Here is a 24,725-nt window from a genome sequence, read left to right on the forward strand (position 1 = left end):
TATGAAGCGGAGATATATTTCGCCCGAGTCAACAACTTCGGGTTTCTCTCTCTATAGCTAATATTACAAGTTACGGGTATATATAACACGACACGACATTCACAGATTAAAAAGGCCAACTACCTTGCGGCGGGAAAAACATCATATCCCCCGTGATATGGCCCATGGTACTCCAAAACTGCTCGTCAAGACCAACACCTAGCTCAGGCGCAAACATGCCCATCGAGGCAGAGGGCGGCATCATTGACGTGTTGCTTCCGGAGACGGAGAAGTCGGGGTAGCCTGAGGCTACAGGTTGTTGGCCGGGGCTTGCAGTTGTGGTTGGGTCGAAGGGCGTTTGGGCTGGGTAGAATTGGCCCCAGGAGTCGGGAGCAGCTGTGGTGTTTGTATGGAGTTGAGAGGGCAGTTGTGACGGGCTTAAGCATGGTGGGAGAGCGGGCGCTTGCGCCATTGTGTCTGGGGATGGTTGGGAGAGCGGGTAGCCAGGCCTAGATTGTGCGTAGGTTTGCTGGTATTGCTGTTGTTGACTCGGGGATTGGGATTTCTCCCCGGAGGCGACTTCGCTGAGGAGGTGGAGGGGCGTGTTCCCTTGAGGGGTATTTTCTTGAGAGGTAGTGTTCTGCGATAATTCATTAGAGATGACAAGCAGAATAAGGGGTATAGATGGCATTACCCTATTCCTGTCCGTTCCAGACGCTGGAGCATTTCCCGGTGGGACTTGAAGAGCGTGCTTCAAGTCTCCATGCTGGTCTTTGCGTGATTTGAACCACTCGCGCAGCATTGACATGACGGTTGAGAACTTGCCAGGAGTAACACCCCCAGCGAGAGACCCTGCAGCAGTATAGTGGGCGATCACCTTATCCAGGTAAATTTCCACCTTCAAAGCTTGAGGCTCAATCACTTGTCCAACATACGAGTCAGGTGCCGTCACAATCGAGTAGAGTTTGATCAAAGCGACAATTGCAAAAGCCGTTCGCGCGAGAGCGACAGTAGGTACACTGATTAAGTCTCTCGGGGGGATAGAGCAAATTGTATCAATCGCCTGATGGATAGATGCTAGAGTCGAGCTCAACGCGCTTATGCGGGTTGCTGCTGCGGGGTTGGAGATATCGATGTCGGCCGTCTTGTTCTCCTCGCTCAAGTTGTCCAGAATCATGGCATTTTCGTGAAGATAAATGTTGACGATGGCTTGCGCCTGGGTCATTATAGCTGGATTCGTTAGTAAATAGCACATACGAGGGAAAGATATTGCTTACCGGAGTCATTGGTCTTGAAAACCTCGTCTTTCCAGTGCTCTAGCTGCTTCTCGAACGCTTTTAGGGTGAATTGGAACTTGGATTCGGAAAATGAGGGACCCCCCAGGTCATCAGCGAAAAACCGCGAACTGATTTCCTCGATGATTCGTGCCAATTTAGTCCATTGAATTATCTTTTTATCCGAAGGTAACGCATCAGGAGAGTTCTCCAAGACCTCAATGCACTCGTCCATATACGGAAGCCATCGAACGAGAATCGGTCTCCTCAAAGCGCTCGACGTCCTGAAGGGGTTAGTTAGATATCTCCTTCCCTAGGAGAAAGGAAGACTTACTGAACAGATATAAAGTAACACCCAAGCCAAGCCCGCCTTATCTCTGGCGAGTCAGGATCTGTAACCGGTGCATTCTTCACAAAATCACGAATGAAGTTGAATGGCTTTCCCTTGGCTGGTGCTTTCCGATACATCCCTATGTCCATCCCCACGGCCACAGCCAACTGCGCCAATTGATAGAATTTGATTTCTTCAAAATTCTCCGGCGGCGTGTAAAACGCACACGCTACAAGGAGCGCCTGCACAATATCAAGTGACTTCTCACCCTTAACAATAACCCGGTCCCCTATCGTCCTGTACAGCTCCAAGAGAAGCGTGTTCTGTGCACTGGGCTCAAACGGCCCAACCGAAATGGCAACTATGGCGTGAAACAACACCGGCCTGTGTTTCCGGACTTCGTTCATTGGCGTGCCAGGTGGGAACACCACCATAGGTATATGATGGCACATCGAATCGACATAGCGCGTGTACGAATCTGAGGCGACACCCGGACTAACCAACCCTCTCTCAACGATATCAGGGTCGTTCGAGACTTCCCTGGTGGCAGGTTTCGGAGTAGACCATGGCGCAGGCCACTGTCGTCCCGCGGCCTCAGTACTCCCCGCAACTGGGCTGGGATTGCTAGTCTGCGACGGTGTTGAGAGCGGGGCCGTATCCCGCGAGTCTTTAAGTTCCCCGCTATAATGCCGCTTATTTCCTGATGGACCTGGTCTCGATGGTATAGAGCGGTTCGAGTTACTCTGCCCTGGAACCAACCATCGCCGGCCTACGGGTTCGTCCCTCAATGATGACGACTGGTTACTGCTGTTTGACGGTAGGAGCGCATCAACTTTCTGCGACGCATGCAGGGTCGCCGTTAAGACGTCGATCTTGCGCTCTAGTTCCGAAACCCGACTATCCGTCTTCTTCTGTCGCTTTCGATTCGGCACCGTGACTACACACGATCTGCCAGCCTTTGCGCACCGTTTACACGGTTCGTCCGGGTTGACAAGGTCCGGTTCGCAGCGGACCTTCAGCTGGCGACATGATTCACACGCCCGCTGTCTTTTCGGGTCGGCATTCGGATCGTTGGGATCGATGTCATTATGCGTGGATCCACGGAAGGCATGGAAGTCCGAAGACGCTTCCCCGGGGTATGCCGATTGTCCAGACTGGGTGTATGGGTTCAGGATGGACGCGGGGAGGTGCGGACGTGATGATGCCGACTGGGACGGAGGCTCGGGGTATTCCGTGTCTATATGCGAAAGAACAGGCACGTCAGCACGTGGCAGTCATGAAGCTGGGGAGAACCTAACGGGCAACGGCAACAATTCTTACCGGACTCGGCACTCTCCGAGCTGCTCTCCCCTCTTGAATGCAATCGCGGATCAATCTCCATCGAATGCGGAGACGCTGTGGGTAGTGGACGTCAGCTTCAGCATCGCTGCGAATGCGACCTGCAGGGCCAAAATCGGAGCTTCGATGAGAAAGACCATAGCGCGTACCTAGCTGCTAATCGGCTCGCAGAGTCCCCAGCTAATTATGAATAGTATGCAGTGCTCAAGGCGCGTCCTGGTGCCACTGCCGGGGGTCGGTGCCGGAGGCACGGTGAATCGGTCTCCGAGTGCCGACCGGACACAAGAATCTGATAATGAAGGGGCCAGTCGGTATGTTGGACAAGAGAAGGGGAAGTATTCTCCGGATAACAACCCTTTTAATAACCAAATCCCCAGGCGCCTTTAGGACGAAAGATATGGAGAGAACTGAGGTTGAGTCACTTCACGAAAACGAAGTCCAGATGGATCCTGGCGTCCAGGAGCCAATCAAGAGCTCTGGCCCCAGGCATCCAGCAACCCTCAACGTACTTTACGACTTAATATTAGTACCCAAGGCAGCACAAATGTCGACAATGGCTACGGTCTTTACAACTGGACTTTGTCTTTAATATATTGTGTTCGTCGTTAACATTGAGCAGCATATGGAAAAGTTCATCAAATGCCAACAGAATATGCCGCGCCCGCATGAAACGCCAACGCAAAGGATAGATGGGTAGAGCAGAAAATCAACACCAGTCAATGGAGAGGCTCTGGATAAGTAATAAAAACAAATACAAACGCCGGCTATAAGCTGAGATCATATATAGTCCAAATGACCTATAGTAAAGGTGAGTGAAGACGGCGAGGATTGGCCTAGGAGGCTAGGATGTCTTGTGCACCGGACACTCTTTCTTTCGCTCAAACCACTCCACAATGCACCGCTTGTGGAATTTGCATAGGCACTCGAGACGTACCAGCGACTGCCCGACCTCGTACTCTTCCATACAAATGGTACATTCCTGCTCTGCGCCATCCTGCCCAATGCAATCCTTCTCGGTCGATGTGAATGCGACCATGCGGACGGGAAGAGGGGTTTGTGAAACTGGGCTTCCGCTAGATGGGCGGCCGTGGTTTTCAATACATTCCCGGACATGGGCTTCCCGAGTGTCCTCCTCCCCATTTGGACCAACTGGTGGTAACGGACTGTCGCAAATTGGGCAAAGGTCGCCTTCGGCAATAGGCTGGGCCGGCCGCGAATGAGAACCGCGTGATGCTCGAGGTCTGCTGCTAGACGACTCTGGAGTTGCAAAAGGAGCGTCCGACGGGCCGCTCCTCGAATAATAAAGCGCATGTCTCGATGGTACAGGTGGGGGTGAACGCGCACTCGACATTGAGCCGTAGCCTATGGGACGGCCTTGAAAAGATGGTGCGAACGCGCTGCCAAATCCAGTGAACCCCGGGTAGTCGCTAGATCCAACAGTCCTGCGCGATGGTCTAGATGGGAATGTATCGGGCTAGAAGTGAAGGACCATAAGTCAGTCTCCAAGACACTACTTCAAGATATACTAGAACTTACAATTGAATCATACAAGTGTTGACGGGACGGGGTTGATAGGGAATGATACGACCGATGCCGCGCCCAACTTGAGCCAGAGCCGGTAGCGCCAGGTGCTCGAACAGATGGAAATCCAAATGGCGGTTCAGGGTTCGGATCAGGAACGCAGGGGTTGCAAAGTCTCACTTCCTCGCCACCACCCAACGCGGGGTTCACTGCCGCCGGCGACTGTGATGAATCGTCTTCTTCTTCTAGGTTCACAACATGTGTTGCGCGATGTGCAATGGCAGAGGCGCTGGAGCGATCAGAAGTCGGAGGATGGACAATATACTGTCTCGGAATCGTAATCCGGTGAGGTGAACATGAGGAGCAAACAACCCTGCCGCACTTCCTGCAATGATGTTTCCTGTACCAAAAGCTAAACGGGGTTCGACAGATAGGGCATTCCGTAACCTCCGCGTCCGGCTGCCACAGAGGCCGGTTATATTCTACATATTGGTTGTCCTCCTGAGACCATGAGCTCTGGCGCTGGTCGAGCGCCCTCGGAGGGGGCGCTTGTGGAGGCGAGGAGGATAAGTCGATCGCAGTCTCGTAGGAAGATCCGGCGACGGGTGTGTCTGACTGTGTGCGCGACGATGTATTCAAGATAGGCCTGCTATCCATTTCTGCTCTACTACTAGACCCGATTCCAAGGGGCCTAGCATGGCTCGTCTCAGCTGCCAACTCTGGGTTCACAAGCCTTCTCTTCCGGTGGGGGCCCGTAAGCGTAGATCTCCTTCTTCCTCCTCGCGGATCAAAAGAAGGTCCAGCCTCGCGCGCCCTCAGGTTTTCCGAGCTCGCATGAAGCCTAAGTCCGGGTGCGGTGATTGTGGGCGGGCCGGAGATGGAGGACGCGGAACTCGAAAACGACGACATATGCTTCGCAAACTGAATCGGAGAGTTGTTTCGTGTGTATTTTGTTTCCTAACGCTGGAGAGGAGACCAGTCTCCGTCGTTTGCACAACGGGCGATCATGGAATGGGTGGCGCGATGGTTCCAGGATGGGAGCGAAGGAGTACCGGATAGAAGGCGCCGATAACGAGTACTCGCACAACGGAAGGGCGGGGAAGGATTAAGACGCAGGTAGAGGATAATGGTGTCGTGCTAGGGGGCTGTAGATGAGAAAGATAAGAATAATTGGGAGAATGGCGTAACTTGTTCTCGTCGGAACTCGAGAGGTCAGTGTCAACAGGCGGGATAGTCTCGTGACAGTCACCCAGCGACCGCAAGACCAACACCACGCTGGGACCAATACGAAACGTCGCACGAGAAAAAAACGGAGTAAGGGGAAATATATGGCGGGAACAATTTGGAGGTGAGAAGGCTGAATTCCAGTGTTGATTGAGCCTGCAACAAGTGTGCCTGGCCTTATCACCGCCACCGCACCGTGCCCGAGAATTTGCCGCGGGGCGTCAGGCTCGACAACAGACCAACAAGCTACCAGCGCTGAGGCGAAGTTCAAAAGGCAGTAACTAGACAACTCATAAATCAATTAATGACACAGCAAGATGCACTGCGTAAAATGCTTAGTGGCCATGCAGGCGCAAAGATCAGAAGACCCAAGCAGTAAGTATGATCACTGGCGACTGACCCCGAAGCCGACGGAATCGGGGCATATGTTTTGATGACTAATACCGTAAACGGGCCCGAGACGTCACTCAAAAGAGCCTCAGTCTAGTACTGCTCCATAACTAAGTACTACGTACTGCGTACAAGGATTTGAACTTGGAAATAGTTTATACAGATATTAGAAATATTTTAGTTCTGGAACATCAATACATGAAAGGCAGATTCCAACATATACACAGGATAAGCTTTTCCCTCAAAAACTAAGTCCCGCACAACTAAAAGTGAGCGCCATCGGAATGAAGCACCGACATGAGGCGACAATTATAGATATCTAGATGGTACCAAGATATCGCTTCTTTTGAGTAAAAAGACAATAATAAGGAGATTCGTCATATGGATATCAACACAAATATAGAAATCCGATACGCTGCTAAACCAACATACATATCAAGAATAAATGCCTTATGTGCGCACCATTGTCGAGTCGTGAGGAGAGGGCGAGGGCGAGGGTTTTAGATTTATGTTTGACTCCTTTCACTCTGCGACTCATCCACAAGCTCGGCGGCGCTTTCGTTAAACGACGGTTGTTCGGTATGCGGAGAATGAATTTTATCCTGGGTGCGATACTGAGCAACATAACCTACGCTCGATGGGCGCTCGGTCCGAGTTCGCGCGGTTCGGTCGTGGCCGGACGATGCGGATGCGGTGGTGGAAGCAAGCGAGTAGTTCCTATCCCGAGACGGTGAGCTCGCTGCGCTGAATGGCAGCCGGGCAGCGCTAGAAGTTTGGGCAGGGGGAGGCGAAGGATCGTCGCGTGCCTCATTCTCGAGTTCTTCTGAACCTCTCGACGCTCGCCTCTTGCTCGACTTCGACGGCGTCTTTGGCCGCAACGGTGGAGTCTGGGTTCCACGACGGGAACCCATACGGCTCGGGAGCTCAATGGTTCCGCCTGCGTCTATAAGCGGCAAGCTAATATCAGCCTCTCGGGGATTATCATCGCTATTGTGATCTGATTCCTGAGGACGGTTGTTCGCCTCCGGGGCGGTCCGATCGCGGTTCGCATCGTTCCGGTTCGCAGGATCATCCGAATACGGCTCATGGACGTCTTCTCTCTCGGGAATAAGACCAGGCGGGGGAGCTCTGCTACTTCGGACCACTTCGAATCCTTTTCCTTTATCCTTCGTTTTCCCATTGAGTAGGTTGCGGAAGAACCCAGTGGCGGACGAGACAGGGCCTGTAGGATCCGCAGGTCCAGTCTTCAGCTTTCGGGTTCCCGTGTGTGATAGTGGAGGACCCCGGACTCGGTAGTAGAAATCCACTTCTCGCACTGCATAATCTTTGCGCTTGCGCGGCGGCTCATCATACTCCAGGTCATCCTTAGGCGCAGGAATATAAGCCGGAGTAGGAGTGCCCCGTCTAGATACTGAAGGACCCTCGGCGGCATCGTCGTCCATATCAGCAAAGCTGACGTCTCGGTAGAGGGTAGAAGAGCCCCTTCTGCCAGAATCGTCTGAGAAGCCCCGTTCACCCCGTTTACGAGGTCTCGGTGGTCGGTAATATGGATCGTGTGGTTGCATCGCAAATACTGGGCCGATCTTTGGAGAGTTACTTCCCGCTGTATGATATCCAGAGCCCGGGAACCCTCCCGCGGTGGTGGGTGTATATAGGCCGGCGCTATTAGCACGACTGTGGGACCTTTCACCGGATTCGTAAATCGCGCTGCCCTTGCTTTCATTTGCTGTCGCTCGGTTCAGCAGAAGGGCAGAGCTACCGGACAAGCTCCTAGGCCGAGACCCCTCGAATTGAGATGAAAGCCGGTCATCCGCATGTGCCAAAATTGCGGCATCGGAAGCCATGCTTTGTCGTGTAACAACATCACGCCTTGGAAGGCGCCGTGACAATTGGCGCATACCAAAGACCTACGTACTCGGTTAGCCGTGTGACAAAAGATAACAAGTTCAACATGGGTGTCCACAAACCTTGACAAGGCCTCCACGGGTAACACCGGCCTCGTTGCCTCCGGCACCGAGCAGACGGGCAATCACTTCAATCAAGGTCTGCAAAGCATTGAGGAAAAACCCGAAAACCAGAACTAGACCATGGAGCAAAAGAATAACATAGCCAATCCAGGACTTAGCGGCCTGCGAGATTCCAAGGGACGGAACAAAGACAACGCTCAGAAGAATTGTCAGGAACCGGACAAAGGAGAAGCAAATGTGGTGAAGGTTCATAGATGATGGAGAAGGGAATGGTCGGAATGCTATGATTGTTAGAACCGAAACAACTTCGCAAATCGCCAGGAGAACGATTTGAGCTATTCCTGACGCTTGAACTGCGCCAATCGCGATGCCGCGTGCAAATGATATGAAGATCGGGATCACGGCGTATGCCACCGCATCGTCCGAGAAGGTGTTGTATAAAGGCCCGTACAAAAGCACGGTTGGTAGGTCATCAAAGAGGTAGGATCTCGGGCGGGTGGTAATTATGAACCGGACAATCCAAATCGAAAAGCATATTAATATGAAAATGACCAAGCCTGCTAAGCCCACGCAATAGGCGGGCGCCTCGCCGGCGATAATTAGTTGGTAAAAAGACAGCGATATTAGAGGCAGAAGAAAGAAATTATAGACAATTCGAATGACATTGCCGACAGTGAACGGCATATTTTTGGCGCGGAGATCCTCTTCGGGAATTCTGGCAAGCTCGCGGTAGAGCCAGCGGAAGGCGAAAGCGAATTGAATTAGAAATGTGATGATTCCCAAAATTGCAAGCAGCCAGACCATCATTGCAGGCCATACATCCCGGGGCCCATCCATACCGACGAGCTTCTCCAGTCGGTCCAAGCCACGGGTGCCGTTAACCGCGTAGATTCCGTCGACCACTGGGTTGTGTTCGGTTCCAAAGAAGCTCTGGTTGAACATGAGGGATGACCAGGAAGCCTGGCTGACCACCGGCTGGTAGTACCCAGGAAAATCCAGTGACAACGCCCCTGTTAGAACAATGAATTGTATGTATTGAAGGCAATCTCCAAAGCCTGGGGTCACAAGTCGCAGAACGTCTTCATCGCGGCCGTAATTGCTGGTCCAGCGGAATGGGTCTGTAGTACCCCATGGGCTGTATATAGCGGCGGATATAGTGGCCAATCCCACCAAGATCAGAACGGCGAGAGGCACAAAAGCGAGGGCGTTTTTTACAGTGAAGCCCAGGTCCGGTGTAATATCGACGGATATACAACCGAGTCGATCAGCAGCCGCATCGCCAGATATGATTGTGAACGTTGTGTGCAATGTGGAGAAGTGGTAGGACGAGGCCATATCATGCTCAACCTTGAAGGCCCGCAGGGTAGAGAGGTCCGATCTAGAATTACAAAGAGGCATGTCAGTAAGATAGGTAATAAAAATCACATTTCAATCTCGGAAAACTCACACGTTCCCATCGAACTGAGGCCCCAACGGACAATCCCCCTGGTTAACGGAATCACAAAATCTCGTGGGTTCGGAATAAGGAATGAAGCTGGCGACTTGGATGGAGGTTTTCAAAGTCGAGTAGTTGTTATTGGCGACGTCTAGGTCAATAATCTCGGTTTGAGAACTATTACCGGGAGCAGTACCAGATACGTTCCCGTAAACAATGATATCCAACGGATACAGAGAGTTCGTCATATTCAGTGCAGCCGACACATTGAGTGGAATGAATTGCAATTCCCGGGGTTCCGAATCGATGATAGCCGTATCCAAACAGTTCTCAAATTCCAGCAAGACAGCGTGGGTTGACGACAAGAACACCAGTAATACCATCATAACCCATGCTATCCGACCCCCAAAGGAGGTGTATCTCCGGGGGCGCCATCGAAAAGTATCTCGCCATTTTCGATGTTGTTGACCAGGTCGCTTTGATCGGGGCGGCTGAGAAACAGGCGGGGACCAGGGTTCGTCATGCCATCTCGCATCGCGATCTAACGCCATCGCGACCTTTCTGTATATGTGGGATGACCCCCTCGGGGAGGCCAGCCCCGTGTCGAAAATTCAATCCACGTTGTCCTTGCAAAATCCAGAGATCCAGGTTACAGTGGTTGCCTGATCAGCTCGTATCCGCGGACCCCTTCGGGCGATGGTGAAGGGGAAATCGAACAGCTGGAGAGGAGATTGCAGCCGCCTCCGCAGGTGAGAGAACCTTCCAACAGCTCCAAGAGCCAACGCCAATATTAAAAAGGTGGTGAGTCGACCGATTTCCGAGACTGACAGGGCAGGGAGGCGCAGTTCCGGTAAACGGTGGGAGGGAGAGGATTGATCGGCGAAAGGATCGTAAACAGTGACAGGGAATCGCGGAATAAGGCCTGAGTCAGGTCGCAGGTGGACGCGCTGGAGTTGCGGACCTGAGAAACATTATTCGTCAAGAGAAAAGGAAGAAAAAACTTGGTGAAGAGGATGGAATGCGAAAAGCCGAAAACTGGACGGAGGCTGCTGCGCCAACATGTTTGCTCACTTTGCTGCTGTTGACTGGGCGGTGATCTTCTAAACTTGGAAACACTAGCCCAGCCAACTTTCGTTGATGTCCACTGTCCACTTCACCTAATTTTGTATGAGCCTCCTCCAGGGCAGCACTACTGGTTGAAATCCACCCGGTGTCTCAGACTTTGAGTTGGCTGTTTTTCTTACTCCAGCCACTCTGTATTGTGCTGCTGATCCTTCTTTCGGCAGTTCGTCTCCTCATTTTTCGAGCATGGCACTTGTTATCCAGAAGCCACCGAGGATCCGCCGTCTCGGATTCAATAGCTGAAGCTGGTGGCATTATCTACCATGTTTCGCCAGCCGCAGGCTCAAGTTTCAACAGCGCATTGAATATCACCGGCGAGCACTGGCACTGAGCTGCCACCGTTCCCCGCGTATTACGATTCGAAGATTTGTCAACCCGGCGTCCAGGTTACTCAAACCCGTGTTGAATCTGAAGGCCGGTCTATAATACGCTGTCAGGCTTTACGCATCAATCGGACTCGGTGATCCATAGAGTGAGGGTTTTCTGGGGACCTGATAATTCGATCACATAATGGGATCTCCCTTGTTTCAGAGGCGTGGATCATTTCTCACCCGGGGGGAAATTTTGAACCCAAGCAGAGACCAGTGCTTCTCAAGTAGGTAATCAGCTTGTAGATAGAGGATCACTTGAGCAGCTCAGCCACGTAGACTGTCGTCCAGTAAGTTGCTTGAACGGAGCATATTATCAGTATACTATATAACTAAAACATGCGTTCGATACCAATTCTAACCGATATATAAGTTGAGATATTAGCCTTCGCGGCGTCCGGTATACGTATCGCAAATGACAATGATCACGTTTCCGCGGTATAAGTATTATTACTTTAAATGCCTTTGCTTTCTCTCTAAGGAAAAAACTTCAAGGCATACAAACTGCTCGTCACAAAACCTGGTTTCCATCATTTACTCCAAATATGGTTGATATTTGCGAAAGTGGGTGGTATATGTGCTATTTATATACTGGGCGCATCCACGATATATCCACCCAACTACTATCTGCAAAGTACGAACCCCTCACTTCTTGAACCTGGAATGCTCAATTCAAGGTCAAGAAGCTAAAGGAATGTCACGTCATTTGTTATTTCTAGGATTTGGACATCGCCAATCGAAAAGACAGAAGATGGGAGCGATATGACTGGGTAGAACGTCCAGTGTTATCAGTATTGGAGAGCATAAAATAATACACCCTCAAGTAATGGATTAATTCACTTGTGCATATTCCAAAATACACAATGCCCGAGTTTGTTGTTGGCATATAATGCAAATAGAAAGACGGCCTAATGCCGCTAGTGGTTTTTATGGTCGAACAGTATTTCGATATTTGTCGCGCACTCTATAAAAGCGTCGACTAAGGTGTAAACAGCTGCTGCTGATGCAAAGCTCTGCGGCTGGACGCCAGAGTACAACCGGGATCGATGGATTGGGCAAGCCGAAGCCCCTCGCTTACTGTAAGCCACCCATACTCTCTCATTATTTGCTTTCAAGTGTTACAGCGCTGTTGTCTGTGCTTTTGGCTACACTTGGCTTTATCCCATCCCCATTGCTGATTGCCGAAGCACTTGTCATGGCAAGATTATCATTGCCAGGATGGACGATAAGCATACCTTAACTTCCTTCTAGTACTACTCCGTAAATCGCCAAGATTGTCAATCAACGGAGTCCGGAACAAGGAGTGACTTTCCACTCCCAACTACGAGGCTGGCTCTTGCGATGATCAGGTACTAGAATGCCTGATGCCCTACATTGACTCCTTCCTACTCACTCTGGAGCCACGTTTTCAGGCCGGGACGCCTAAAGGCCGGGAATCATGAAGAAAATATGTCTTTGTCTCTGATACGCCACCCCGTTCCTCTCTGTGCACGACGCCCGTTTGGGTCTCCCAACGCTTTTGTCCTAGCCGCCCCCTCTTCGTGGGCTGTGGCTGAACTCCCTCCGTCATAGGGCGAGTTGTGGCGCATCCACGTTCTTGAGCAGGTCTTGGTGTCATGTATTCATCTGCACAGCCTTCAGCCCTTCGCCGTCATCCCCCTGAACCTGGTCGAAAAGGGAGAAAAATGGTTCGGTTCTTGCCAATTACACATGAGCCAAGGCTCGACAGGCGTGAGCAAGGCCCACTGCACAGTTGCTTGTGCTCAAACAGAGATGGGCTTGCCTGAGACGGAGCACCCAGTTTCAGTTTCAGGATGACGGGAGGGCTTGACCTTTGCACGTCTATCTACCAATGGATCGCACAGACGGCGCGCGACAGTGGGGGTGGTTCCTCCTGTTGGTTATTGGACCAGAACCAACTTGGTCTGTTCCCAAGATAACTGATTTGGCGCTAACACTGCATAGGGGTTTCATTTCTTCATTTGTTGATTTCGTCGGTCTCACGAGCCCACGTCAGTTTCAGTTTTTGCAGCCATCAGGTTCAACGGGAGTTTCTTTGTTATTGATTAGGTGGTTTCTTTCAAACGTAGGCCGCGACTGTATGCGCAGAAACCAGACCTTTGAAATGCGAGTAGGACGGAAAGTTAATCGCCGTTTCGACCGTTGGCAGACTGCAGTGCAGCAGTCGAAGTGCATCAGTCGAATGCAGTACAGCAGTCGAAACCGTTTAGCGCTTCCCGGCAGCCACCCGAGGCTTCAATTCCATAGTTTTAGCGTCCAGGCCCAGGGAAATGAAGACCCCAATGTGAAATTGCATCAATCATCGCGAGGCACAGCCGATGAGCGACCCATTTGCTCTCAATCATATTGAGGTCTAACCATAACAAAGCCCGTGAGGGTCGAAATTGACGGATGGTGGTGGGCACGTGACGGCCAACAGACTGGAGTCGAGACGCGCGTTTGAGACGATTAAGGTGAGGACAAAGGGTCACGGGCAGAATCAAGCCATTGCGCGATCGTGGAAAGTAGCTGCGACTGTTGCCAGTCAGGAACGGCAGACTCAGAGGCAGAGAGGCCAGTGGCGCTGAGGAATTCCTGGGCGGCACCGCGGTCGGGGGAAGGCTTCGTGGCTTCGTAGGCTTCAGCACGGGCTTGCTTTGCCGTCCCCATTGTCCATTCCACTCTGGCACTCTGCCCACCTTTTCTGGGGATCTTCCCATTTCCTTGACTCTCGTCGCCCTCATTCCTTCATCTTTCTTTTTTCTGCTTCTTTTATTTCGGGCACTTGCTATTCATCGCCCGGGCACAGCTGCTGGCTCAGCTCAGGCACTTTTCTTTATCGAGCGCTTCCGTCCAGCCAAGTACTATCGGGCATCCCCACTGCCAACACCAACTCGGGTCGACTGTCCCTCGTGAATCTGGGGTGTCTTGTTTATCTCGAACTACTGCTTAGCCTCTTTCCAGGTACCTCCCTAAAACCCCTCTTTCGCCCCTTGACGTTGTGCAAATGCCCCGACTCGCAAACTTCCCGTCTGCGTCCTTGTTCCTGAATGGCCATTGAATAATTGGTCGCAGTAGATCGCTCGTCCCCGACTCCACAGCAGACAGCGCAAGCAATCACGCTTGGTGGCAGGAACACAATTCACTTCTTCCGAGAAGTTAAGAACAGTCGCCAGCCCCAGAGCTTCACTTTAGCTCGTCCTTCCCCCCCTTCCCTCTCCGTCCTCGTCGAAGGCACCCTCCCGCTCCGCTCAGATAACGCTAGGGGTCGATATCTCGATAGGTACCTTCCCTGCCGCTCTTGCCACCCCTCCGCCTGTTGGTCGACATCGGTTACGTTACACTACCTCGATCGCCAATCGTCATCCGCAAACCCCTCGTCCTTGAGCCTGATTCTCTCATAGTTTCGTCCGAACTCGAAGTGTCTCGTCTGGGGTGTTGATAGGCTTCCCGGTGTCACTGCGCGGGGACGTTCAGAAGAGGGCCAAGTACTCTCGACGAGCCCTCCTGCCTTATTTCGCCTGGTACTTCTGCGATGCGCCATAGTAGCTTCGACAAGATTCGCGAAATACACTTCCACTTCTAATACCTATCACCATGTCTGCCAACGATCCTTTCTCATTTGTGGATGCCGAACCCAAGCCAGCGGCCAAGAAACCCCATTGGAGGGATAAATTGTTTTCAAGGGACAAACCTAAGAATAATGCGGACCAGCAGGTTGAGGCATTTTTGGCACCTGTTCGTTCCAAGTCTGTATCTCACGCTGGCTACACGGGGTCCCATACCCAGAGGGAGATCCCCGCGCCCCCTCGCCTGGATGTCTCTCACCGATGGAAGTCCTCGCGTGACGGTCAAAATGCATCCCCCGTCTCAAACCCATCGCCGTCTACTGACGATTATCCGATTCCGACCATCCCAAGCGCGCCGCCGCCTAAGATTCGGAAAAACAAGGGGCTGAGGGTTAAGTTCGCTAATGGGGCTCCCGAATGTATCGGAGAGGGTGGGGACGAGTCTGAGATACCAACCATTGAGATTTCATTTAATCGGACTCGTAGCCATAGTCAGACTTCGAGTCGACTGGATGATGCCGATAACGCGCAGGCTGGAAGCCCTCATCTTCGACTAGACACTTCTTTTAACGATAGCCTAAAGCTAGGTGATGGTGGCAGTTCGCAAAACCGGCCACCGCTGCTTGTTAAGAACACGCAAGATGCGGATTTCTTGATGGCATTAAATCTCGGCGATACTGGTTCTCGCTTGTCCTTCAGGGCTTCGCCCGGGGCGGGTTCAGTCGCTCAGCGCATTCGTGCAAAGATGGAGGTTGAAGAGGGTCGTGCATTGCAACAGAAATACGAAGATCCCACCTCACCACAAAATGAGAAATCTCCAGAGAGCCCTAGTTCATTGTACGAGACGCCGCCGATTTCTGAAACAGAGGCTGCAGCTCCGCCAAGTCCTGCTCGTACGCCCCCAAGTCCTCCAAGTCCGCCAAACGCTCCAAGCCCCCCGATGACCCGCCCTGCGAATCCTGACGACCTCATGCTCCCCCCTGGCCTGGCGCCTGGTGGGAATACGAGGAGCTCATCACCCCCGAAACCTCAACCCTCAATACCTCAACTGGCGCCAAATGACGTTGCTAGCGACGAGCTTCGCCCGTCAAGCCGGGATAGCCGTACTACATCTACAAGCCCACAGCCACCGAAATATTCACTGCGCTCAGTTGCAAACCAACTTGGCGAAGTGGCTTTTGTCGAATTCAAACAGTATGTGGCAGGGTATGAACAAGAGATTCAACTTGCCGCAGAGGACGTCAAGCCTTTGATGGAGACGTCACTCACCGAGTGGGTGAGGGCGGCGGTATGGTGGTTCATGCGCGGAAAGAAAAGACTGGAGGCATACGCACGCTCGCGTGGCTCTAACGCAAGGCCGGGCTCCCGCCCGTCCCCGGAAATGGTACAGCAAGCTGTGATCGATCTCTCCAAGGCGCTGTGGATCAGCGAGAACATTGTTCCTCAGCACCAGGAAGTAACCCGGTATGGCACGATGGGAATTGATGCAGTTCTGGCCGTGGCCAGCACAACGGGTGATAGACAGCTGTCGGACCTTCTAGGGATGCATCAATCCGTGCTGAGTCACCTGCGCTCATTGACGGTATCCATCAAACGAAACAATATTCTCGCTGCTATACCCCCTGGAACCGAATGCGATACAAGCGTATGGGTGAGATACCCCTTTTTCGCACCGGATGTGTCCGCGGTTCTTTCAGGGGCAACCTCAAGATCCATGTTGCTGGACAACTCTGGAAAAGCACCGACCTTTGTACAGATGATGCCCTTGGGCGACAACAGCCGCTACTTTAGCTTTGGGAGTATGTTTGTTGAAGTATCTGTGAGCTCAAGTGAAGACGACAGTCAACAGTTCTCCATGCCCTGTGTGTTGTCTATAATCCGTGACCGCGCGGATTGGTATGTTTTTGCTGCAATAACTAGCCAGAGTGACCTGGTCAATGTCATGGTTCAGTCCGACAAAAAGAAGGGACCGACGTGGGATGAGGTTGATTGGCAGATCCGAACACACTCCATGAGAGTCAAACTACCGCGGAATTTTGAGTTAGACGTCATGTTTAAGGAGGACGATTTCAAAATGCTCTGGAACATTGTTAATTACACGCGGAAAACGGAGGCCAGCCTGCAGCCAGAAGCTGGTGAATCGGTAATATTCGAAGGAACGTTGAAGTTGTTCCAGTACATGGATCCAGGGACGCCGAAGGCTTTCCCACCGGAATCTATTGAGCGGTGCCGTGTTCGGTTATTCGAACGTTCAGTAGTTGTGACCGAGGGCACCGGCACTCGAAATGCTCATCGTGGTTTCCGGATAACGGTGTTGACATCACCCAAAGTGAAAACTCTGAGCAGCGTACGCCACATCCTGGGATACGGAGCGCCGGTACTGTTTGGCCTGCTGCGGGGTGAAGACGGAGCTCCGGCTTTAGTCCTCAATGTTAAAGAAGACGGCCGCAGCCGGTCTATGTTGATGACTTTCCAGGAGGTCCGGGAACGGACCACGCTTCACTCATTACTATTGGCCATGTTGCCGAAGCAAAGAGAACTCAAAATCGCGGACGTCCCGATCCGTGCCTATACCATCGAACAGCCATCCGACAAGGCCACCGGTCAGCCACCGCAACAGCACCTGCAATTTCCTGCAGGAACGGTGTGCGTTATCGATCAAGAGCATGATTACGTTGATCATGGATATGGCCCAACAGTCCTTTCTGAGCACCTGCGGGCATTCGTTGCATCGGACTGGGGGTCTGTAACGGATCGGATTAATCTTGGTAAGACCTGGGTAGATCTCTATATGCCTATGGTACACCTGCTAACAGGCCATAGGACCCGGCGAATTGAAATTGGGTCTAGATGTTAACAACCGAACGGGCCTTAGTCTGTATAGGCCCGCTCAACAAGACTTGACCGTTTCAGCCGCAGAGAACCTCATTCCACCGGACATGCAGGATCAATTAACGGACTTTCTCCAGCTATCCATGGCCAAACCAATGGTTCGGAAGTTTGATTTCATGACGCTCAAGGGTACGTTGTCCGATTTATTTGGTTTTCCAGATGCTGATTTACTTTAGGCCTACATGAATTCCAGAAAGCCATTACAGGGTTCACAGTGCTCTTCGATAGGTATGCTTCTAAACCTTGAATATTCTGGCGCTTAGGCTAACGGTACTGCAGTATTGCTTCCTCTTTTATGATATCCCGTCGCCGGATGGTGGTCCCCATCACTAAGAAATGGGAGTCAAGTATGGCTAGGGTCCAGATTGTGCGTCATGATAAGGTGGTCCAGCTGGTGGCATTCCTGAACGACTTCAGTCATGGAAGATGCCTGAACTTTGTTCTGAAGGGCACCGACACTCTGGAGGGATTCAACCGGTCCGGGAAGTACGGTGTTCGCATTGTTGACGCCAAATTTGCGCTCCCGAAGACCGATGATGATGCTTCATCCGATTTTGTCTGTCTCGACATGCCAGACTATCCTAGTGAGCACGATGATATTACTATCGCCTTCGACACTGAGGCTGGTGAGTCTTGCCCCCGAAAGATGAGTTGACTAGACACTAACGGATGCAGACCGGTTTAACTTCCAATCCGCGGCGCCCGGGTCCGTCCGTGAGCCCTCGAGAATGGGTTCCCTACGGCGATAGATTAGCTGTAGGATATTTCAAATTCAACGGTTGCTCCGAGGGTTGTTCTGGTATCTCCATCTCGTCACGCAATCTCCACATGTCCCGCTCAAATCACGTGTATCCCCTCATTTACGAACTACCGCCCCTCTGCTCTCTCCTCCCCTCTTACACTCTCCAAGCGCCGCAATGCTACCACACGATGAAATTGGCGCCTCGACGCGCTCTCTCCATGCCGACGATACTCTCAACGTGGTTACCGATGTCGCTCCCCCGATCCATGTCGCGACTACTTTCCGCTACCCCGATGACCCAGACAACTTGACTCCGTTAGCCGATCTCAGTGGGGTGAGTATCTATACATTCGATTTTGGCCGGATGAAATTCTGACTTGTGGGGTTGAATAGTATGACGGACCGGACAAAACATCACACGTTTATTCCCGCCTATCCGCTCCCAACCCCACCCGATTCGAGGCCATTCTCTCATCCCTCCTCGGTGGTGAATCCATCAGTTACTCGTCCGGCCTGTCGGCTTTCCATGCGGCCCTTGTCCTGCTTAATCCCCGTCGGATTTCGATCGGTAACGGGTACCACGGATGTCATGGCGTGATCGATATGTTCAGCCGCCTGACTGGCATGCAAAAGCTGGATTTAAACTGCCCGGCTGAGCAGTTGGAGGCTGGAGATGTCATACACTTGGAAACTCCGGTCAACCCCGAAGGAACGTCTTTCAATATTGAGGAGTTTGCGAAGAAGGCACACTCGCGAGGAGCCTATCTTATAATCGACGGGACTTTTGCCCCGCCCCCTCTCCAAGATCCGTTCCAATGGGGTGCCGACATAGTAATGCATTCTGGGTCCAAGTATTTTGGTGGACATAGCGACGTCCTCTGTGGAGTCCTTGCTACGAAAAACAAAGACTGGGCTCGTCGGCTGTTTCAGGACCGGTTATTCCTGGGTAGCGTGATGGGCAACATGGAAAGCTGGCTGGGTGTCCGGAGCTTGCGAACCCTGGAGGTCCGGGTCCAACGACTGAGCCAGAACGCAACAAACCTAGTATCGTGGCTCCACAACGCACTGCAGGCACAGAACCCTAGTCCTGGAAGCGACGAAGAAGTGACACAGAAGGTTCTCAAGGAGGTCTTCCACTCCAGCCTGCAAAAGGCAGACGAGCCATGGCTGCTAAAGCAGATGCCAAACGGCTTCGGGCCAGTTTTCTCGATCACAATGAAGGAAGAGGACCATGCACGCAAATTGCCAAGCAAGCTCGACTTGTTCCAGCACGCGACTAGTCTTGGAGGCGTCGAGTCACTGATCGAGTGGCGCACGATGACTGATAAGTCGGTGGACCGCCGGCTGCTGCGTGTCAGCGTTGGGTTGGAGAACTGGGAGGATCTTCGTCGGGATTTGGTGAATGCGTTCCGAGCGCTGGCACAGGAATAGACTTTGAATGTAATAGATAGCTACGACGTCCCTGAAATGATGGTTACACGCACTTTTATTATCCGCAGTAAATTGTGGCACTTGCACTCTGTAGACAGATATACTCTACGTAGGAACCGTCAGATAAGATCCCCGCATCCAGCTCCATCCCCACTTCACCTTCCTCATCAACCTCAACCACGTCACTACTCTCTCTTCTATTTCCTTCCCTATATCACCCTCTTCTCCCTTTTCATCCAGGAAAGGGGCACTCAAATCAGAGGAAGAGAATGTCCTTCCAAATCCACTACTTCTCCACCGCCTCCACCTACACTGGCAAAAACACTGAGCGACTGCCCGCCCCGCTGCCACTGGCCGCCCTCTTCGACACCCTGGAGGCGCGATACCCAGGGATGAAGGAGAAGGTGCTGAGCAGCTGCAGTGTTAGTTTGGGGGGTGAGTATGTTGACGCTGATGTGAACCTTGATGGTGGTGATGCTGGAGCGGTGATTGGGGCTGGCGATGAGGTTGCCATTATTCCACCTGTTAGCTCGGGGTAATGGACGCTTCCGATGCTTTCGATATGGAGCGAATACGAGATATGATGATCTAGGTTGCTTGGGCTATGAATGAATACGGTTGAGACCTGCTTTGCGCGGAACAGAGATGGGATGCACCCTGGCGTGGTCAGTCGTGAAAGTCTTTTTTTGAGATCAACGAGGGCTAATTTTGGCTAGATGGTACTTCTGCGGGTATATACTTAGGTAGTGCTATAATCTGCTGTATATACCTGGTTTACGAGAGTTTATTTATACTTCCCTAGGACGTTTGATGTTATATTCGCTGCTCTTGGCCTGGGGATCGGCACAGCGACAGGACATTGTCCTAGAGAATGTCTGAAATAGGCACCCCAGCGCTTGAATTGAACGATATGAACCACCTGTTTTCTGTACCGTATAGAAGAGGAAATAGATAGCTGGAACTGACTCAGCTCGAGCGCCGTACCTTTGCTTTTACATCCTTATTATGGACATTATAGACCCAACCGGCTCTCCATGAGATCCTAAAACAGCGCAGCTATAAACAGATACCTCAATCGCAGAATATGATTCGCAGAAAAGTGAATGATCAGGATAAATACGCGCCAGGCCCTGCGTCAGAGTCCGGAGACGCGCTGGAGGGCGTTGGCTGAGAGCCCCCGCTGTTAAGCGCTGCGGCGGGGACTGGACGCCAGTGTTTCCAATATGCACCGTACTTTTGTCGCCCCAGGAACCTTAACCTGGTTCTTGATGCTATCCATAGTATCTCGCCCTGGGATCCACTAGAGCTACCCAGCTTCCAGCTCCAGGGAGTCGGACGAGGCTCGACCTAGCCTCATCTTGGCTGTCTCAATGACATCCTGGCGCTTGATGGATCGGCGTTGCAGGATGATTCATGCAATGGAGGTCTTTATTTGGATCCAGAGACAGAGTCTAGACTTCAACTTGGTGCTGGTTATTTTGGAAGTCTAGACTCTGGCTGAGTATAAAGCCGGGCATTGTCTCTGCTCAAAGAATCCGTTTCATCATCCCAATCACCACCAACAGTCTTTCGTATAGCATAGCGAGGTTTCATTCCTTCACTTCTCTTTTCTTTATCTCCTTATTTTTGACTCTGACGCGCCGCTCCTTTGTGCTACGACTCAACTTGACGACGATCCTTCAACAACTCTTTTTATCTCCCAGAGCTGCTATATAGACCATCCTCTGCTAGCAGTTGGACTCGCATTACCCACACGACCAAGATCACGACCACTGTCAGAGACGACTCTCCTTACTCTCCAGCTCAAATTACTCTATTTATTACCCCAGCCAACATGCCTCGTTACGGCGCCCTAGGGGCAACCTTCCTCATCGCCCGTGCCATCCAGGCATGCTCGCTCATCGCCATCATCGGCCTCACAGCGAACTTCATCGCTGAGATTGTTCGCTACGACGCAAAACCCCCTGACATCTTCATCGGTACCATCACCGTTGTACGTTCCCAGATCCAAGAATACCTCATATAGTTAGACAAGGATGCTAACAAAGGACTACAGACCTGCATCTCCTGCATCTACACAATCATAACCTCAATCCTCTTTATCGACGACATCCTCCCCTTCCTCGCCGCCGGAATCCTAGACTCTCTCCTGCTCATAGCCGTCATTGTTGTCGCAGTCATAATCGGGAAACCCCTCTCGTACCTTGAGTGCGGCGAGATCGGCGATATCCTCAAGGGCAAGTTTACGAGAGACGACAACGGGAGCTCGGCGTATACCTTTGCGACGCATCTTAGTTCTTACCTGGAGAACCTGAGCGGTGCGGTGGATTACAAGAGCTGGATTGGCATGTCGAAGGGGGTTTGTATTGAGGCGAAGAGTATCTGGGGCTTGAGTATTGCTATGTGGTATGTTCCCCCTCTTCCCCTTTACTTCCTTTTTTTCTGGAGGGATCGGGCTAACTTGGTGATAGTATCATGTTCTTCTTCACGACCGTCTGCTGTGTTTGTCTCTGGAGACAGAAGAAGGCGGCTGTGAATGCGAATTTCGGAAAGGAGATTGAGTGAACTGACTGAGTTTCTCTTCCTCTTCCTCTTCCTTTTCCTTTTCCTCTTCCTCATTTGCGGTGCTTCCTACATATACGATTTGAGGTCTTGCATGATCTAGGACGGATGGTGATGGCTGCTACTGATACGGACAGATGGAGGATGTTAATTGCAACTGAGAATGGTAATGCCGGGGTCTATTGGAATTGTTTCTTAACTGTTTTCATTCCTGTTTTATTGCTTTGTTGCCTTTCCTTTTCTGTTTTGCTTCTGTCTTAATACTTGAATTTGTTTACGTTACAGGGTACTAGTATAGTACGATATCATTTACTAAAAATATATAATTGCACTCTGCGAGTGTCAACATCTCCAACTCCCTTGATTATATAATGCTATATTATGACAGCTTGCCTGCACCTGTAACAGCGGAGACAGCTTATATATTACTAATTAAATTAGTAGTTTATCCAAGTCTAAATCCACCACTCGTCCGTGTCTGGAAGAACTTCTCCGGGTCGTATGCCTTCCTCGCTTTAAGCGCCAGCTCTCTGGACTGAGGATCGATACGGCCCCAGTAGTCCTGTGAGCGGTAGGCATCGTTCATGAACAGCGGCCGATAAACATCAGGCAGCTTGCCCTGTTCTATTAAATCGGAGATGGCGTTGTTCATTCCGCTGTAGAGGTTCTTGGTCGCGGCATCGATCCTGTTGTCACTTGCGGAGACGGCGTAGGAGAAGTCGAATTCAAAGATCAGGTAGTCTTGTTCGGGGGAGAAATTGAGCAAGTCCTATTAAGGGGTAAGTGGTTAGTGCGGGTCTCGGTAGGTGCCAGGGGGGCTTGGTTTAGGGTGTACGTACCCCTCCTCTGGCTTTGGCCTTCTCGGTGATGGTGCGAGACATCGGCTGCAGGGCCATTGATGCGATGACATTCGGGACGTCGATAACCGTATTGGTGATGTTGAACCAGGTGTCGTACAGGGTTTGCATAACCTCCGCTCCGACATCTTCGGACGGTAGAGGGGTTGTTTCGGTGGTGATTACATATCGTTGGCCCCTGAGCAGTTAGCTTTTGTGTTCACCTTGGCATATAAGGTACATACTGTAAGATGAAGAAGTTGTTGTTTTTAAGCTGTTTCTGTTAGCCAAGTTCAAGCAGAGGATTTGAGAGGGCGCACTAGGTCGTTGTATGAATCCCATGTTTTTGTGGTGTCGATAGGATTCAGGGCTGTGAAGTTATCGAAGACGCCCTTGGGTGGCTCAGGGCCATCGTAGAACAGGAACATGATCCAGGTGTTGATTAGAGCAGCGTGGTCGGCTGTCACGATAACGGCCGCCTTGTCGTCGGGGTAGTATTCAGTGAAGTCGCGGACGGCTTGCAAAATGTCGGGTGTCTTGTCAGCAGTGAAGACGTAGTTTCCACCCCAGACCTATTAGATGTCAGAACTCGTTAGACCGTCAGGGTGCAGGAGGCGGACCTTTGAAATCGGATGCGTTTGGAGCTTGTAGGAGGTGACGATGCCAAGGTTATTACCGCCTCCTTTGAGAGCGGCAAAGAGGTCTGTCTTGTTAGAATTGACCATATCCAGGGCAACGAATTGCTTACCAGAGTGCTCCTTCTCGTTGGCGTCCACAACCGTACCGTTGGCTAGAACGACTTCATAGTTGACAACATTGTTCGCTGCCCAACCATACTGGGAGCTTAGGAAGCTCAAACCACCTGCCGATGTTAGCCGTTGCCATCTCTTCGAGCAGTGAACGTACCTCCAAGCATGTAGCCGCCGATACCTACATCACCCATTCGGCCACCTACCACCGTACGACCACTATTTATGTCATCTAGTGCCTTTTGTGCGTCCTGCCAATCTAGCCCAGGGCCAATGAGAGCAGTTTTATCGTCCGGGTTGTAGATGGCCTGATCAAGTCTCTTAGTGGAGATAAGCAGACCGTCCTGGATACTGGCGAAGCCATTGTTGGGCATGTGGCCGCCCGACTTGACTGCAAAAAGACCATCAGTGTTGTGCAATTCCTTGATAGCTGCTGACATCTCCAGGGTGCTCGACGGGTATGCGACACATGTTGGACGGAGGTCACCACAAGCAGTAGACCAGTAGTTCTTCAGTTCGGAGCCATATTGGATTGCGAGCGGACGCTCGATCTCTATGCCTTGTGCCTCGAGCGTCGAGCAGATATCTGCAGTAACCAGCGGAGTAATGGCCAGGGCCGCTGCAGCGCTTGCACGCCAGCTGAAACGTTGGGCCATGGTGATCCAAGTAATATATCACGACGATGAAGCCGCTATTTGTTTGACTGACTAGTGACCAGGATATATTCCTGGGCACTCGCCGCCTCATATATACACCGTACACCTAACATGGGTTGAGTGGAGATCAAGGGGACCAGGAAGCGCTACTTGACCGAACCACACCACATGGTCCGTATAAAGGCGAGTGCCATTGGCAGCAATGATTTTCGCAGTGCACACCGAATCCAGACTATGCGAAGCGAGCTCCACAGGATGGCCGCTGGAAAGGAGCGAGAACGCGGAGGTGGAGATTGACTCAAAATTTGACCAAAAAGGCGACTTTCGAAGCTCGCGCGC

The 24,725-nt window shown here is 51.7% G+C and overlaps 9 protein-coding genes across 9 annotated transcripts; 4 read left to right on the forward strand and 5 right to left on the reverse strand.

Moving 5' to 3' along the window:
* Positions 1 to 106: 106 nt before the first annotated feature.
* APUU_31618A (putative C6 transcription factor (War1)) lies at positions 107 to 2,965 on the reverse strand (the record flags this gene model as incomplete). Its single annotated transcript, XM_041702843.1, has 5 exons — positions 107 to 619; positions 674 to 1,209; positions 1,257 to 1,537; positions 1,588 to 2,821; positions 2,905 to 2,965. The coding sequence occupies 5 exons, from the start codon at positions 2,963 to 2,965 to the stop codon at positions 107 to 109; spliced, it is 2,625 nt and encodes an 874-aa protein (XP_041555587.1).
* A 798-nt stretch (positions 2,966 to 3,763) lies between these two features.
* Positions 3,764 to 5,352, reverse strand: APUU_31619A (phosphatidylinositol-3-phosphate-binding ubiquitin-protein ligase; the record flags this gene model as incomplete). Its single annotated transcript, XM_041702844.1, has 2 exons — positions 3,764 to 4,396; positions 4,459 to 5,352. The coding sequence occupies 2 exons, from the start codon at positions 5,350 to 5,352 to the stop codon at positions 3,764 to 3,766; spliced, it is 1,527 nt and encodes a 508-aa protein (XP_041555588.1).
* A 1,211-nt stretch (positions 5,353 to 6,563) lies between these two features.
* On the reverse strand, positions 6,564 to 10,010 carry APUU_31620A (uncharacterized protein; the record flags this gene model as incomplete). Its single annotated transcript, XM_041702845.1, has 3 exons — positions 6,564 to 7,964; positions 8,025 to 9,402; positions 9,472 to 10,010. The coding sequence occupies 3 exons, from the start codon at positions 10,008 to 10,010 to the stop codon at positions 6,564 to 6,566; spliced, it is 3,318 nt and encodes a 1,105-aa protein (XP_041555589.1).
* A 3,408-nt stretch (positions 10,011 to 13,418) lies between these two features.
* On the reverse strand, positions 13,419 to 13,619 carry APUU_31621A (uncharacterized protein; the record flags this gene model as incomplete). The annotated part of the gene is made up of 1 exon (XM_041702846.1): positions 13,419 to 13,619. One exon carries the CDS (start codon positions 13,617 to 13,619, stop codon positions 13,419 to 13,421), a length of 201 nt encoding a protein of 66 aa, XP_041555590.1.
* Positions 13,620 to 14,546: 927 nt separating this feature from the next.
* APUU_31622S (uncharacterized protein) lies at positions 14,547 to 18,159 on the forward strand (the record flags this gene model as incomplete). The annotated part of the gene is made up of 5 exons (XM_041702847.1): positions 14,547 to 17,286; positions 17,342 to 17,539; positions 17,587 to 17,638; positions 17,690 to 18,036; positions 18,086 to 18,159. The coding sequence occupies 5 exons, from the start codon at positions 14,547 to 14,549 to the stop codon at positions 18,157 to 18,159; spliced, it is 3,411 nt and encodes a 1,136-aa protein (XP_041555591.1).
* Positions 18,160 to 18,327: 168 nt separating this feature from the next.
* On the forward strand, positions 18,328 to 19,583 carry APUU_31623S (cystathionine gamma-synthase; the record flags this gene model as incomplete). Its single annotated transcript, XM_041702848.1, has 2 exons — positions 18,328 to 18,486; positions 18,546 to 19,583. 2 exons carry the CDS (start codon positions 18,328 to 18,330, stop codon positions 19,581 to 19,583), a joined length of 1,197 nt encoding a protein of 398 aa, XP_041555592.1.
* A 269-nt stretch (positions 19,584 to 19,852) lies between these two features.
* On the forward strand, positions 19,853 to 20,122 carry APUU_31624S (MoaD/ThiS family protein; the record flags this gene model as incomplete). Its single annotated transcript, XM_041702849.1, has 1 exon — positions 19,853 to 20,122. The coding sequence occupies one exon, from the start codon at positions 19,853 to 19,855 to the stop codon at positions 20,120 to 20,122; it is 270 nt and encodes an 89-aa protein (XP_041555593.1).
* A 1,295-nt stretch (positions 20,123 to 21,417) lies between these two features.
* APUU_31625S (uncharacterized protein) lies at positions 21,418 to 22,148 on the forward strand (the record flags this gene model as incomplete). The annotated part of the gene is made up of 3 exons (XM_041702850.1): positions 21,418 to 21,576; positions 21,640 to 21,989; positions 22,055 to 22,148. 3 exons carry the CDS (start codon positions 21,418 to 21,420, stop codon positions 22,146 to 22,148), a joined length of 603 nt encoding a protein of 200 aa, XP_041555594.1.
* A 442-nt stretch (positions 22,149 to 22,590) lies between these two features.
* APUU_31626A (FAD-binding oxidoreductase) lies at positions 22,591 to 24,386 on the reverse strand (the record flags this gene model as incomplete). The annotated part of the gene is made up of 7 exons (XM_041702851.1): positions 22,591 to 22,914; positions 22,985 to 23,180; positions 23,227 to 23,255; positions 23,302 to 23,553; positions 23,602 to 23,684; positions 23,730 to 23,843; positions 23,888 to 24,386. 7 exons carry the CDS (start codon positions 24,384 to 24,386, stop codon positions 22,591 to 22,593), a joined length of 1,497 nt encoding a protein of 498 aa, XP_041555595.1.
* Positions 24,387 to 24,725: the final 339 nt, after the last annotated feature.

This window comes from Aspergillus puulaauensis, chromosome 3 (genome assembly GCF_016861865.1).
Source record: "Aspergillus puulaauensis MK2 DNA, chromosome 3, nearly complete sequence".
In the NCBI taxonomy this organism is placed as follows: domain Eukaryota; kingdom Fungi; phylum Ascomycota; class Eurotiomycetes; order Eurotiales; family Aspergillaceae; genus Aspergillus; species Aspergillus puulaauensis.